The 16,851-nt window shown below is 38.8% G+C and overlaps 1 protein-coding gene across 9 annotated transcripts in view; it reads right to left on the minus strand.

Annotated features, from left to right (window-relative positions):
- Positions 1-16,851, minus strand: part of DNM3 (dynamin 3) — a 475,573-nt gene that overhangs the window by 302,438 nt on the left and 156,284 nt on the right. For all 9 annotated transcript variants that reach the window (XM_032463725.1, XM_032463729.1, XM_032463731.1 and 6 more), the window contains exons 11-12: positions 14,054-14,140; positions 9,523-9,593 (exon numbers count right to left, since the gene is read on the minus strand). In XM_032463725.1, the coding sequence (XP_032319616.1) occupies positions 9,523-9,593; positions 14,054-14,140 (158 nt within the window). The remainder of the gene's footprint in view (positions 1-9,522; positions 9,594-14,053; positions 14,141-16,851) is intronic.

The following is a 16,851-nucleotide window of genomic DNA, read 5'->3' on the forward strand; positions in this document are numbered from 1 at the left end:
AAAGGCCACGCTATATTTGATTACTAAAGATATTTTGTGTGTATCTTTCTTTTTCAGTTTGCTAGTTTCAGAGTTTAGCTTCCTTCTCCTTTCTTCATTTCTTCTTGTTATTCTTCTAGTTTTTAGTTAAATACTTAATTCCCTTAATCACCATGAAATTCATCTCTCTCAAACCATTTCTCTACATAGTTCAAATCTACATTATTCAGGCTTTTGTGGTGAGGTTGTGAATGAGGTGAAGTTTGTGTCTGTCTGTGGCCAGGGGTCCGATGCGCCCACACTGCCCTCTGGCTGCCCACCAGGCCCCGATGCACAGAATGTGTCCCAAGTACTACTCTTCCTGAGGCTGCAGATCTTCCCATGCTTTCTCTCCCAGAGCCTTCCAGGCTTTCCACTCTTCTAGGAAGAAATGGGAAAACTACTATTATAACGTGATTATGCCTTCTTCATGGGTATAGTCATCTCTCCAAGCATCATACTTGCGTTTTGGTGATTTTAAGAGGAACTATGATAAGATAAATCACTGACTTGTAGTGCTAACTTCAAATTGTGCAGACCTACAGGTGTTTACTTTGGAGTATGTGAATTATTGGGGAACCTCGAATTATGTATAGGTCCCCTTAAAATCATATATATAAAGCAAAAATCACAGAGATTAGTAATGTCTGCTTGTACCACCGTAGGCAAAGAGTATGACCTAAACAGACCTCAATCTCTTGGCTTTCTTGGCTGTAAAGTGTGTGTGTGTGTGCGTGTGTGTGTGTGTTAAGAGATAGAGGAACAGAGACAAAGAGTGGGAGACTGTACTAGCTATTTCTTAGGTTCCTTTTAGATCCAAGATTCCTCAGGATGCAAAGTAACTCTCAGAAGCTTATAAAATCCACTAGGTGAGGAGACTTTCCACTGATATAGAGTTTTCATCTATTAAATAATGCATTTTATGATTCACCGCTTATAAGAATATGCAGGGGGAAATAGATTTTTTTTATAAGCCGATCTCAAATATGAGTGTTAGAACAAATATTAAATTACCTTTACTTTTCACCTTAAATTAATCTTTTTATTTTTAAGGTGAAAAGTAAAAACTGGGGCAGTCTGGCCCCATAAATCCAAAGATATTGCTGCTAATGATGCAATTAAGTACCTGAAGTTACTGCATAGTTAACATAATAAAAAAAAAAATAAGCTGCCTAGTTAGAAAACACCCTTTATCATAATTCTTAGGAAGGCAGAAATAACTAAACTGAAAGCATTTCAAAATATTTATTTTAAAATGTGTTCACAGAAAACCCTGACAGGACTTGCAAGTTAATTTCAGCCGTTGGACATAGTCTCAATGATAGGTCTTTAACTGGTTATCTCTGTAATATTGTAAAACACACCTGTATATAGTGTTTTAATCTGACACAAGTCGAAATTTTTAGAGCACCAACTATCTACAAGTCACTTTGTGGAAGATCAAACATGAATATGGTATGGAGCCGCTAATCAGAATCTACCGTTTAGTTTGTTTGGGCAGGGAGATACAAACACAAAACACAAGTAACGAAGATGAAGCTCTATGAGAATAAATATGCCAGGATATAATAGAAAGCCCAAAAAAAGTGCGTCTGTTTCAAATGTGGGATTTAATTATCCCATATCTTATTATGTGTGTATGTTTGTTATTAACCATATAAATTCCCACTACACACAAGTCACTGTGGAAGGCTTTGCCAGAACATTAAAACACATAAAACCAAATTAGGTTAATAAGTTTAATGCTCTGAGACATAGCTATTTTAAATGTATAGAATAAGAGGTTTTTATGAAAATAGGAGCACACTGAAGACATTCACAGAAAAAGAGTCCATGCAACCTCTTAGCTCGAAAAATTTTTTGGACATTCGTTTTTATCCTTATTCATGTGCACCTGCAATAAAAGATTCTAATAACAGAAGATGTGCCAAGGGATGCTATGTGACATTTATCAGATAAATCCTATGCAAAGTAATTGCTCTGAATGTTCAGAGATGAGAAAGATCATTTTTGTTTGATTAGATCTGAGATTTTCATAGAAAACTTGGAAGTAAAATTTTAATAGAGGAAGAAAATCAACTGCATTCCAAGAGAATGGAGTAGTATTAGCAAAGCCAGGAGGTAGAGAGATGAGGTGTGTAGGGAAGTTGTGGAAAAGAAAACTGTTATGGCAAAAATTATATGATCATAGACTCAGGTTTATAAGAGAACTTAAAAGCCACCTAGTACAATAACTCTATGTTAGGGCCAATTATGGAGAATTTGGTCATTACACTGAAGGCAGGAGAAAGTATTCAAAGTTTCTGAGCCAGAAAATGGCCTGATCAAAGCAGTCCTTTATTAAAAATTACCTCCCTGAAACAGGTGGTAAGTATTGACTCTGAAGCAGGGAAGACAGGAAGCAGCCAGCCTAGACGCCCTCCCTCTGACTGCTGGAGCCCTGCCCAGCCTTCAAAGTCAAAGCAAGTATGATTCTGGATTATGCCTTCTTAGAAACCTCTGGTTATCTCTCCTTCTCCTGAACTCCCAAAGCTCTTGGTCTGTGCCTGTATTCTGTGAGCAGGCTTGTGTTACAGGCAGGTCTCTAACTCCCCTCCCATGATGTCTGCTCCTTGATGGCAGATGGTGTATTGCATTAATCTTGGTATCTCTATCTCTTTCAGCACTGACAATACCTAGCAGTGTTTATGGTGGTTTCTTAAGAAACATTTATGAAATTGTATTTTGATGCCAGGGTAATTTGTAACCAGGTTCTTAATGTTTATCTGCAATAGGAAATTTGTATCATTTGAAGAAGTGTGCCACATACATGTGCTGGGGCAGGAGTATGGTACATTTGGGAATCCAAAAGTGGCCAGTCTGGCCTGACAAGGGAAGTGCTAATATCCTCATTTATGGATGAGAAAACAGAAGTTTCCTGTTCCCAAAGAAGGTGGTGGAGTTAGAGATTGAAATCGGGTTTGTTTCTGTAGAAATGTACCTTAAACATAGTGTGGAGGGGGTCAGCATTTTTGCACCTTCCAGGGTCAGGGATTTCTGAGCCGATGCCAGAGTTTTAATGACGGGAAGACCCTACCTGTGTTGAGTAGTGAACTAGATCTCTACTTTTTGGTCCTTCATCAGATGTTTGGAGTAGTTCAGAAATACAGTGTTTTTAAAGTTAGAGGAAGAATCAGTATTTAAATTATTCTCTCTACCCTTTAACATTCTGTAGTTTGTGGGTAAGCTCCACAGCTATCTGTACTTCGGGGTAGATTTTTTTTTTTTACTGAATGGTTTCAGAATAATCAGTTTGCCTTGTACATAGGCCCCTTTGCTCATAGACTATGAAGTATTCAGGAACCTCTAAAAACAAACAAACAAACAAACAAAGTGGCCAGTCTGGATGCAGCAGAGTTAGGGGGTGGGATGGAAAGGAACAGTAACAAGCAAATAGACTAAAGAGGTAAGCAAAAGACCGATTCTACAGGGCCTTGGAAACCATGTGAATGAGTTTAGACTTTACTCTGAAAGTAACAGGAAACCCAGAAGGAATGAGAAGAACATGACAGGAGGCAAGGAGACTGCTCTCTTCCCAACCAAGGGGGGACTAACTTAAGTAATAACAATGACAATGGAAAGAGACAAATTCGAGGTATATTACAGAGGTCGAATCAGATGGACCTGGTAAAGATGAAGGGAAACAAAAATGAGGGAACAAGGAGTAAAGAAAAGAATGACACTCAGGTTTCTGGTTTGAGCACAGAGAGTGGACAGGGAGTGGGAACAATGGAGGAGGCATAAATGGTAAAATGAGATGAGGAGTTTAACCTGGGAATACTGGGTGAGGCTGCCCTAGGATATACAAGTAGAGATGCCCAGTATGTCGCTGAACATGGTACACAGTCCAGGGGAAAGTTCTGAAATGGAGATCTAGAGTCGTCAGATAAAGCTGATAACTGAAACCATTGCAGTGGGTGACAATGCAGGGAAGGAGAGAGAGAAAAAAAAAGAGGGTCGATGGAGGAATATTGATAAAAACCAGTTTTTATGCCACAATGAGAGGATAAAGAGCTCCAAAATACTGACTGAGAAGGAGTGGCTAGAACAGAAAGAGAAAAGCCGGGAGACAGTGGAGAGTCACTGAAGAAAAGGGATAAATCTCTTCAACAAGGAGTGGTTAATGGTGTCAAACGAAGGACTCAGAATTGTCCACAGGATTAACTGTTCGGTCCTGGCCAAAAGCAGTCTCAATAAAGCAGTGCGGTGGAAACAAAGCGTCAGTGGGCCGAAAAGTGAGAAAGAAGAAAGAGGAGTACCAACTTGAAGTCAACCCAGGGGCGGCTCAAAGAATCAAGGAAACGGAGTCCCTCACAGATACAGGTTCCACGGCCAATGTCAGGGTGTACCTCTCTCTCCCTTTGCCGTTAGGCTTAGTTTGTAGAGGACATTTGGAATTAAAAGAAACGTCAGTTGTAACCATAATGGAGAAATCACTAGCAAAATGGCAACATACAGACTAAGGCAGTGGGAGGGAAAAGTCCATCCTTCGTACTTCTGGGAAAGAGCATTTAACAAGTGGACTGTATACTCCTGAGCTCTGAGGTTTGTTTAGCAGCAGCTAAGAGTTTCCTCCTTTTTCTCTTCTCGTGGCCACCACTGTAGGTCACCACCAAGCTGTCAGTAAAGTATGGCCCAGTAATGAAGCACCCAGAGCAATCAGCTGGATTCACCATATTCCAGAACTGTGCTGTCCAGTACAGTAGCTGGTAGCCAGATGTGACCATTTAAATTAATTTTTTAATTAATTAAAATTTAATTTAATTTTCATTTCTTCTGATTTACTAGCCACATTTTGGTTACTCAATAGTCACATGTAGCTAGTGGCTACTGTATTGGACAGCACAAGTTATAAAATATTTCCATCATCTCAGAAAGTTCTATTAGGCAGCACTGCTCTGGAGTAAAGAAACGCTTTTAGAATGTTCTGTTACCCCAGGAAGATTATAAATACTTGCTGAGAGTCCCAAGAGTGCAACTTATCACATGTAGGCTTGGCTCCATCCAATCAGACAGAAGCCAAAGGGAGAAGAAAACTACGTGATGTCGCATCCCCTTGCAGGATCTCTAGTGAGATCTCAGGCTAAGTGTTATGCAAGGAAACCCTCCAAAACTTGGGAGCTATTAAAGAATGATGACTCATCTCTCAAGATTCATTTTAAGAATAAAGTTCAAAATGACAGATTTGAGAATGAAAGAGAAAAGTGTAAATCTACTTATTTTTAAAATGGTTGATTGAAACGTTATAATATACGTGATTTAAAAGGTGATACTAAGGATGTCCTTGCAAGTTGCTCAGTCCTATATTTCTACCTGTTAACAGTCCCAGGAAGCAATCAAGCATTTAACTCCTAAATCTGCAAATGAGTTAAAAGGAGAATTTTGTTATAATCTAATACCTAAGTTTTAATTCCACAAGAGAGAGAACACTCTCATGTAAGAGCTAGAAACACTATTATAATGGAATATGATTATGTATTAGGGACACATAAAGAAGAATGTAGAGGGAAAAACCAAGACTGTTCTGGAACTTGGTGCTAAAGTTCATATACACTGCCTTCAGTAACACGATAATAGAGGCATTCCAGAGAATCAGGAAAGAGATATAATAAAGGTTACGACCCATGGAATTTTCATGGTGCTCAGATAACAAGAACTGAAATCTGCACACCGTATCACTTCAGCTGTGAGAAAACAGGTGTTGGAGACCCACTCAGCAGACTGAAAAACAGACCTTGCTCAGATGCTTGTGGCATAGAGATATTACTCCAATGGTCTGTATCTGGAACCCATTTTTCTCTTAAACCACTGGACTGCATAAATCTTAGTAACTCGGAAGGCAAATTGTGCCCAGAGAACAAGTGGAGAGGAGCACAAGAATTTGAATGTTAAGTTCCCAAGGCATTCAGCTTACAAACTTGCCTTTCTATTCAAACAGCAGGATTACTGAGAAAGAGGGGAAATGAATGAAGGAATGACTGTACTAGCTCATTTTCTTAAATAACAAAAGCTAGTTAAGTTGTGCTAAGAAAAACAGAATGTAGGGCTGTTTTGTTTTTTTTTTTTCCAGCAGGGAAGAATGACAAATTAAAGTCTTTAAGTCAAAGGAAAGTTGACATTTCCTTCTAGAATACCAAACTTTTAGGTTCAGAAACTGTATTACCATTGAAAGATCAAGCTTTCAGAAATCAGGAAATTCCAAAGCAAGCCTACAGCAGAGCCTACTTGGGCACGTTACACATGGTACATATTTTACGGTCCATGTTTAGCAAATAGCTGGGAGATGGAAAAATTAAAAATGTTCCACATAGTCAACGTGGCTGAATAAATTCTATAGCAGAAACAAGAATTTTGAGATGTTTTGAACACTACTCTGAGACTTAACATTTCATTAATCTAATTTTAGCAATTTGTTTTCTTTTTTTTGGGTGATTTTTAGAACAAAAGGTCATGCTGGTTGAAAAAAAATACATGTATAAAATACTCTGTACATCACCGTCCTATAAATCTGAGGGGTGGTGCTCCTCTTTTGGCAAAACTCTAAAAAATCTCATGAAACAAATGCTTATTTTTCCTCAATTCCAGACTTCAATTTTCTGTCTTCAGAACTTAAAAATACTTACATAATTGTCTTCAAATATGGCTTGACTTTTCTTCCTTGATGGAAACAGCATTTCTGCCAACTTTAAAATTTATAGCTATAACCATATTTTTTTAATTTTTAAAAGCACCAAAAACCACCATAACCCTTGGAAGTAATTTTGAAATGAACATTTCTTCTTCATCATAATTATCCTATGTCACAATGAAACATACTCCAACTCAGCATACAGATGGAAAGAACTTTTACCTCTGAGTCTCAGTGCAAGACATTACATTTGGAGGTAACATGAGCAACTAAAATAATCTTTCAGTGGCAGTTATACCCCAGTCATTAAAAGTTTCAGAATGAGGTGAAATGGTGCATCTTGTAGAATCAAATCCCTGCATGAGTGTGTGCATGCGTGTGTGTGTGCGCACGTGAGTGTGTGGGTGGCACTCTCCCTTTTACAGACTACACCACAGGTTTCAAAACCACTTTCACATAATTTCATTAATTTGATCTTCTGACAATCCTGGAAGGTATACAAGACAGGGATTTTTTTTTTTATTATTCCATTCGATAGAGCGATAAACTGAGGATACAGAGAGGCTAAGTGACTTGCCAAAACCCAAATCTCATCAGTTTCCGGGCAAACCCCAGTAAAATAATTCAGCCTGCTGACTCCCAGACCAGTCTTGTAAAAGGAAGTTTAGGTGTGCAACTTAAATTAGATGAGAAATGTGCAAAGTTGGTGGGTTTCTAAAGCAGTCTGAACAATGCTTCTTTTTAGTCCCCCAATATAATAAAAGTTCATAATCTAGCTCACAGCTGGAGAAGTGGGGCAGTCACCTGGATGACAGAGAGACTGTAACAAAAGGCTGTGCTTGAAGTATTTCCATTTGCAAAATTATGTGCCTTTGAAAATCTAGTCAACATAATAATTAGTCCAACAGCTTCTGAGGTAGAAAATACTAAAATGTACTGCAGAAAATAAACTCTGGACCATTTATCTTTAAAAAATAAGTAAAAGTGTAATCTAGGGGGAAAATGTTTCAAGGAGAATTTGGGGTGAAATTTAAATTGCTGGTTACAAAATATGTTCAAAACTTGAATCTTTCCAAACTGATTATTAATTTTTTCCTGCGTCTCCTCCTTGGACCGGGATACCACAAAAGGACAGCACTGCAACATCCTTTTCACTTTTAAGATATGATGTCAAGTTTATATCTACATCTGCTACATTTTTATAATAATCTAACTGGCATTTGTAACCAATAAAAGTTAACATGAAAGGCAGCATTCCTGTTATTTCAAATGACTCAAGGGTTTTTTTTTTTTTCTTTTAAATTCCTCAAAGAAGCAAGTGAAGCAAATGGAGAATGTGTCAGTTTAAATTTTTACATGCATTTCTCTATACTTTTCCATTATTAGGCAAGCTCCTAAAAGACAAAATTATTTTTCTTTTTCCTTATTTTTTCCCCCATAACTAGAGTAGAACTTGGCAAAGGCCATGTGGAGTACACTGACTATGTTGAAAACTAGGTAGACATTCTCAGGTCCCCTCTTCCAGACCGGAGGACAAGAAGGCACATCAGAGTCTAGGTTTCTCCCTACTGGTCATTTTGCAGAAGGAAATGAGCAGTGCAGATGTTGAGAGCCTGGGGGCCTAGAAGAGAGGGGAGCAGGTCTGTGTGAAATGCCTGTGGAGTAAAGACCTGGCTGGATGCTGGAGTAGGCAATGCGGCTAAAAAGACAACTGGCCAAAGAAACCTATTCATCACTATGTTCTAACATCTTTACATGTAAGTCCCAGACAACAAACAGTTGAGAAGAACTAATGTACCACACAACGGTAACAACCACTGGATGCAAAATTTATGTACACTGTTGGTGAGGCCATCACAACCACAAGCAAGTTTAGAATGAGATCCTTTTCTGTTGGATAATTCGGCCTTTCTTTCCTAAAACACACCTATAAATTCCTTAGGCCACTGGCCAGTTCAGATCACATGATTGAAATATCTATTTCCTCTAAGTCAAATGTCAAACTAAAAGTCAGTCTAGTTTATATATTTTATATAAAGTAAACTATATTTTGTATACTTGAAGTTGGAATCACTTACATGCCACAAATATATTTTAGAGTTAGAATCAAATAAAATAGAAAACTGATCCCACTAAAGGGCAGGAAAAAATGGTAAATTCAGGGTCTTGAAGATGTCAGTCAATACATAATTAACTCTGAATAATTAAGCATAATGTTTACCTGACAGTATCTGTGAATATATAATCTTAGAATATAACAGAATAATGTATAATAGAATAATATATAGACAAGCTTATATAAAATACATATACTTTATAGAAAAGAGAATGTTCATCCAAAAGATTACATCTAAGCTCACAAAGGACAGTTTAAAAAAAATGGGCTTCTATATTCTGACTTAGAGATGCCCAAATAGTTTGTATTCTGTAAACTGCACATAATAGTTCAAACTTATGTGAGAAATTGTTCCCAAACGTATTTTAAATGTGCATCTGTTACTGTTTATCTGTGGGAGCTCATGTACAAACCGTAGACCATCATCCAAAAACAACGAGTATCTGAGCTACATGTGATTTCACAGGCTACACAAAAAAGGAGCCAACTCCTTCATCCAGAGAACATGGCCCCATGGCCATGAGACTCAGACCTCAGTACTCTGACATGGAGTTAATCCTGACACAGAATGCACTCTTAAAAAATGGTGAGGTTGCCCCATCCCCTCCAAGAGAAAAAGGGGGAAAAAAAAAGGTGGTGAGGTTGTAGTAGAAATTCATAATGTATATTCGAGACAAACCAGCAGGAGGAGAGCATGTCACAAGCCAAGGGTTTCACGTACTTTGCGAAGCCAATGAAATCTTCGTGGTTGGTGTTGATGTAGGAGACTTGGATGTCAATCAACAGCAGTACCTGCAAGTCAAAGAGAATCACTTCAGTGAAAGCCCGTCTTAACTATTCTCATCACCAAACCCAGTAATTGCCTACACATTATTTATCTTTATTTAATTTTTTAAAAAATGTTTCGGTTAGAAAAGTTGCATTAAATTTTTTTTCATTAGACTCGTAATTTTTACTCTAAATTCAGAAACTAAAACTCTATGTGAAAAGTCTGAGTCCCCCATGAAGACGAGATATATATATATATAAAACACACACATATATATCCATATAGTTTATAGGCATGTACTCTTTGCCAACTTAACACGGAACCTAGAATTATTCTGTCCTCTAAAATGTAGGGTACCATTCAGAAGGACATCTGTGTATAAAGACATGTGGCAGGAAGGCCGTCGGGGGCTGCTCAGAGGTTCCTGCTCCCGCAGACACTGTTTATTAGCCACAAAATAGCAATATCATCTCTTATATTTCCTCTCCTCTTTATCTCTTTAAGCTCCCTCTAAGCAAGCAGGAGAAGCATCTCATCAACCAGTTCAAAAAGACAGTATACAAAGAAGTAGAAATCCTCCTGGAGATCAAAAGGCTTCCCTGAAGGTGACATGTGAGCGCATCACAGCATTGGTAGGAACAGTTCATTGGCATTGTCTATATAATGTTCCCCAGAAGATGCTTCCTCAGGAAAGCACCCTGCCGATCCTCACCCCACACCCTCACCCAAGACCAGTGTGGATTATGCGATTACTCTTATAGTCTATATATCATAATTGTATTTTTTACATATTATACTCTAACTTTTTTGTGGTGTTTACTACAAATGCAATTAATTATCAGTTTATATTTTATTTGATGTTTTGCTTCCTTGGAAGACTATAAGCCCCATGGAAAGAGAGATTTTATCTGTCTTGTTCACCACTTTATCCCCAGAACCTAGCATTATTCACATAGCAGGTGTCTGATAAACATCTGTGGCTGTAAATTTTAGAACCATCTACCAGCCTTGAAGAATAGTTTGCTTTAAAGGGAGAAATTTACCCCCATATAATTAGTACATGGCCAAGTATTATTGTTTCTCACTCACTACCCAATGCTATGGGCACTTGGACTTTGCTTTTGTGGCTAATCTCAGTTGGTCATCTGACCGAATCTTGCTCTAAATTCCAAGGAGAACAACCAAAAAAAGAGTAAATGGATCACAGAACCCATCTCTGTGGCAATTAACGTATAGGCATTTTGTGAGGGTGAAACGAAGTAATCCAACTACAGTTCTTAGTTCTTCATTAATTGTAATTGTTTTTGTAATTCCTAAAGAGCTATGACACATAGTAGAGGCATACCCACTCCTGGGTCAACAGTATCATAAGTATATGAAAAAGTTTTACATTATCAAATTCAGTCTTGCTTCTTCTCTTAATGAAGAAAACTGAAGCGTTAGGAGGAGTGATTATTATTCGATTATCTGTGGCATTGTCTCTGTTCTCCCTACAACACAGCCAGATTCCACTAAATGTTAGACCCCAAATCCCTTTGGCCAGGAGTTTGTATCAATAAACCATAATACTTAAGCACAAATACATTGTTGCCACCATAAAGAACAATCTACATAATTCTCAACACTGCCAAGGACTGTCATGAATATCTTGGACGTTCACACACATTCACTTGGACTGCAGTATAGGAAAAAAAGTGGAAGAAAAATAAAAACTATGGCTGTTCTCATTCATATTCCTGGAAACTGGGAGTCTGTGTTCATCCTAGGAAAAGAGCCAGGTCGCATGTGGGGGATGAAAAGGAAAACAGTACATTTTTTTTGCTCATTTTTTCACTTTCTCAGAGTTTCTCACTGCCTTTCTCACCCACAGTTATTGAATATTTAGTTGAAGAAAAGTAAAGCTATCCATGGAAGCACTGATCACCCACAAAGTCAACCACTTCAACAGGCAATCACACACATGGAAGCACCTGGAGAAACAGCAGGCACACATCCATGTTCAAAAGAGCTTTGTTTTAGAAAAAAGCTCACAGACCGATTCACGGTTTTCCATATTTTTAATTTTGAAGAATTTACCCCACCCCCTAAAGGCTTGCAGAGCAGAGGCTGGTAATAATTCCATTTTTTGAAACTGGAAGAACACCTCAAAGCAGTCCTGGTCCGGAGGCCTAAGGAAATGAATGGGTCACTCTCTGACCAGCTACGATGGAAGTATGACCTGGCCTAAAGCAGCACGGAGTTCAGAAGTCAAATGTGAGATCTGTGAAATAAGACATGTTCACATGGCCAGTAACATGCATGTTTGTATGTACCACACCCCACAGGTCTGTGTTAGAGGTGGCAGGCCTCAGCTTCTTTGGGTGGTTGATTAACCATCAGACTGCGCCACCGGCGAGGGTCACTGAGAAAGGAGACACTCCATTCTTTATCCCCCCGGGGCATGAATTAATCACTACACCAGAATTACAGATGGAAGACAATCTCCCTTGAAATCAGACAACGCAGTTCTCTCTCATGTCTGCTATGTGTCGTAACTCTTTAGGAATTACAAAAACAATTACAATTAATGAAGAACTATATTTGGATTACTTCATTTCACCCTCACAAAATGCCTATACGTTAATTACCATGATTATTCCACTTTAAGGCAAGGAAACTGAAGTGTAAAGGTGTTGAATAACTTGTTCATTCACATAGGAAGTAAACAGTAGATCCTGGATTTGAGCTAAGGCAGTCTGAACCCAGAGCCCACGATCTTAATGACAGTGCTAAGTCTGAGTATGTCGTTTTAGTAAAACAAAAACTGAAATATGAAACATGAAACATGAGGAAGTTAACAATTGACTTAGATAGGAACACAAAGATAATTAAGATAATAACTGTACTACTTTTTCCTCAATATTGTTTTTACATAGGATTCCCCAAGAGGATATATTGTGATTCGAATTTTATGGAATAAAGACATACATTAAAACGGTTATCTCATTTACTTAAGGTCAGGAGCACAGCTGACACCAGAACTTAAGTTTTCTTGGTCCAGCAGCAGCTGTGACATTAGACATGCAGGAATCTCCTCATCCAGGGTTATATACCTGGACCCAGGCTTGATTCCACTGGCTCGTGAGTTAACATTGAGTTGTTTATCTCCACTAAGTCACAAAGCCTATTTTCTCCACTTTTGGCTATTTTGGCTATCCGAGAGTGCGAAAGTTGGAAAACAAGTGAAAACTATGCATAATGGTTACTTAACTTCCAAAACACAATGATAAAAAGTAGCAGCAACGAATCCCACAGCTGAAGCAGAGAGCGGAAGGTCGCTACCAGAGTCCGCACATGGGTCCCAACCCGCTGGGCCGCCATCCCTCTGCCCTCTCACTTTCTCCTTCCAGGCCTACCCTACCCTGTATGTCACATGTGTCTCTTCCTGTGGTTTCTCTCTCTCTTCTACTTTGTCTTCCTCCTTTTGCCCAGTTCTTTCTCTTTTCCTTTCTAACTCATTCGAGAACCACAAAGTCTTGGCAGCCTAACTTATAGAGGACTCCACAGATCATATAGACCAACATCTCCATGCTATAAAGGAGAAAACAACAGTCCCGAGAAATGATCTGCTCAAGAACACGTTGTTATCTTGTGGACGACGCGTGGCCTGTGTCCAATGTCCTCTCCGCGCTGTCACATTCGCAGCTGGCTCCTGGAATTGAGGAGCATCTGAAAACCTCCCATTATAATGTTTTATAAATAACTAAGGAAAATTCACCTCCATTTAAGAAGCTTTCATCATTTTCATGTAGTCCTTAACTTTTTTTAATGAATTATCTTCACTTGGAAAAAAAAAAAAATCTTTCGAACTCACCGAGCTAGCCAGGGTTCGAAGACAATTTTAGGGCCACTTCTTAGAAATTGTATACATTTACAAAATAATAATGTTTGAAAGAGCTGTTCCTAAACGTTACTTTTTTAGTCATAGGTTCCACAGATAAGCTGACGAATAGCTTTATCCATTCTCCTCAGAAAAAAAATAATAAAAACACAAAATATTTTGCAAAACATGTTAGGAATTTATGAAAATCCTGGTGCCCATCTGTGAGCCCATTAAAAGTTAAGAAGCTCTGTCTTCCAGAAGGATTGTGGTATGTTTCAGGATTAGCAGTTTGTTTTCAAAGTGGGGTGTGTACATGCTAGGGGTGCCCACGCTGATCCGCGGGGCATTGAGGGAAAAAATAACGGAATTCCTATCACTGCTTTTTAAATGTCATCCTTCTAAAGTCTTTACATGTGTTGATATGTTTAACATACACAAGATGTTAGTATAGCGACACATGTATAAAATTCATAAAGAAGTAAAAATAAACAGATGTGGCGGTGTTCTCTGCTCTTTGTTTCCATTGAGGGACACGCAGACTGCTGGAGACCACCAACCTACCTTGGGGAGAACTTCTACTCCCCACAAGGACCCTGCCCACAAGGGAAGGCCTCTCCTCACCTGGTCCTTTGTCTTCCCCTCTCGCTCACGAATGTGATTAGCAACGATCCTTTCCGTTTCCTCGCAGAGTCTGGGGAAGTTGGCCAGCTGTCAGGAAAAACAGATCTGAGTGTTAATACTCAAATAGTTACACCATCAAAAAACAAGCAGAGATAAGTTATGTTATATTTCAGAAAACATGGGATGTACTTCTGGAAGCAGAAGTGAAGTGTCCTAAAGAAGAAAGGCAGGGTGACAGAAGAGACTCCACAAACTACCATCAGAAGTAACTTCGCTATCTAAGAGGAAACACTTCAAAACCAGCAGAGAAAGTCCTGACAAAGAAAACAGAAACCCAGATACCAACTAGCACGATGCTGTACAGAGTTAGCACTTAATAAAGTTCAAAGATGAAGAAGACAGAAATGAGGATGAAAAGGAGGATAATGACTAACATTTATAGAGCATTTACCATGTTCCAGGTTGTGTACTGAGCACCACATGAATGGCCTCAAAGTTCATAACAACCATAAAAGATACATCCAATTATTAACCCCATTTTATAAAGGTGGAAAGCAAAGCACAGAGAGGTTAAGTAACTTGCCCAAGCTTAAACAGCTCAAAATCGGTGGGTCCAAGATTCCAACCCAAGCCCTCAGATTCCAGAGTTCATGGTCTTGTCATTACTCTTTGAGGATCATTCATTCCATGAACCACAGAAATTTTTTTTTAATTCTCCCCTAACAGATGTGTTTGTGTGTATATATTTTTGGCAAAATCTGTAGAAATAATGTGTGTCAATCACTTATCACATGAAGATTACGAAGGCAGTTGTCCAAAGTTTAGTTTGCAAGAGTGAATGAATTAACTATAGTTGTTTTCAATGTAAGGAAGAAAAAGAAAAGGATGCTACAAGGATGTTTCAGGAAACCTAAGCTAGAAAGAGGACTTAGTCCAGTAAAGTTGGTGGGGCAACTGTGGGGAAGATGGAGTTGCCAAGTACAGGCACGTGTGTGAAGGGACTAAGGACAATGAGTGGGGAAAGAAGTAAAGGAAGGTCAGAGCAAAGAGTGAGGAGGATGGTCTTGAGGCAAAGCTGGAAAGTCAAACAGGGGCTGGCTCAGGCAGATCCCTGCAGACCTGTTAGGAATTTTGGCTACTGTAGCAATTCACATGGGAAATAATGGGACCTGGACTGGGACAGCTGCAAGAGAAATGGAGAAAAGTAGGCAAATTCATGGCTTAAGACCAGCAAAAGATTCATCCCATTTATTATAAAAAGTACTTGCAAATCAATAAGGTTAACACTAAAGTCTCATATAAAAACAGGCAAAGAACATGATATAATTTTAAAAGAAATGTAATGGTCAATAGGCAGAAAAAATACTCAACTGCACAAAAAAAGCAAAGTAATGCAAAGAAAGATAATAACCATTACATCATCAAATTGCTATCATTATTTTTGTAAGACAATGCAGTTGAAGGTATATTGAGACTAGCACAGTTTAAACTTGCTGAAGGGATGTCGATGAGAATAATCTTTCTCTTAAGCAGTTTGAATATGGATAAAAAATCTTAAATGCACATATCAATTAATTCACAGGATTCTGAACTAAAATAAAGGAAATTCATCACAGCATTACTTGGAATAGCAACAAGACAAAAGTTAATTCTACAAACCACCTAAGTATCCAGTGAAGTTAAGTGAATTAAGGTAGGTCCCCTAATAGAATGTAATAAGTGATTCCAAATAATATCTAATATTTAATTTTTAATACTATATAATTTATAAATAATACCTAATAACATGGTAAAGTGTTCATAATATTACACTAGGTGAAGAGAATCAGGCTACTAAATGTATAACATGATTACACACAAGCACGCACGCGCGCATACACACACACACACACACAGTCACAGGCCACCATATACCCTTGATACCCTTCAAGGATACAGCCTAAGACCTTAACAAATTCAAGAACTCGAGTCATATCGTAGCACATAATATTTCCCCTAACTTGTAAGCTAGGCCTCCCTGAGATGTGACTGCTCAGTGGTCACAGGGTCACTGTGCACAGCGACTTCACAGCACGCACGACGCACATCAGGGTCTTAGTAAGACAACAAACTGCATTACATCATGGGACCATCATGATCACAGATCACACATACATGTTAAATCCTTTAATGCTGCAAGCCTACTGTCTGTGCACAGAAAAAGATCTACATAAATACTACACAATGTTAACAGCAACGATCTCTTTGAATAATGGGCTTCTGCATAATTTTAATTTTTTTGTACGTACATCTCTACTTTTTCCAAGTTTGTCTACAATGGACACAGTGCTCTTATAGGGATATAGAGCACAGAAACCTGGCTGCCTTGGTCACCTCGAAATTCACAGCCCAGTGTCTCTTCATGAGGTCACCAAACCTTCACCCTGTAACTGGGACTCCTAGCTGAATCCTGAGACGTGTGCTCATTTGGGGGTTTCTCTCAGGAGTAACTTCAAGATACAAATGGAACTTCCATTCTGAGTTTTGGAAACATTCTCCAGGGAAGGTCCTATCATCTCAGCAGCCCTTTCATACTCTGACAATACTATATTTTCCGTGAGGTCTATAAAAAGTCTCCAGGCATGCAAGGGATAGCTGATGAACACCTGTCCTTCTTCCTGACTAAGTGCACATTTTGCACTAACCACTGGCTCGCGCTAGGCCACCGGAGCGACAGTTCCTCCTCTGCACTGCGAGAGCACCCCAAGCTGTCAGTGCATCCTTGCTTGTGATGACAGCGACCCCGCCGCAGAGAAGTG

The sequence above is a fragment of the Camelus ferus genome, chromosome 21, assembly GCF_009834535.1.
Source record: "Camelus ferus isolate YT-003-E chromosome 21, BCGSAC_Cfer_1.0, whole genome shotgun sequence".
Taxonomy (NCBI): domain Eukaryota; kingdom Metazoa; phylum Chordata; class Mammalia; order Artiodactyla; family Camelidae; genus Camelus; species Camelus ferus.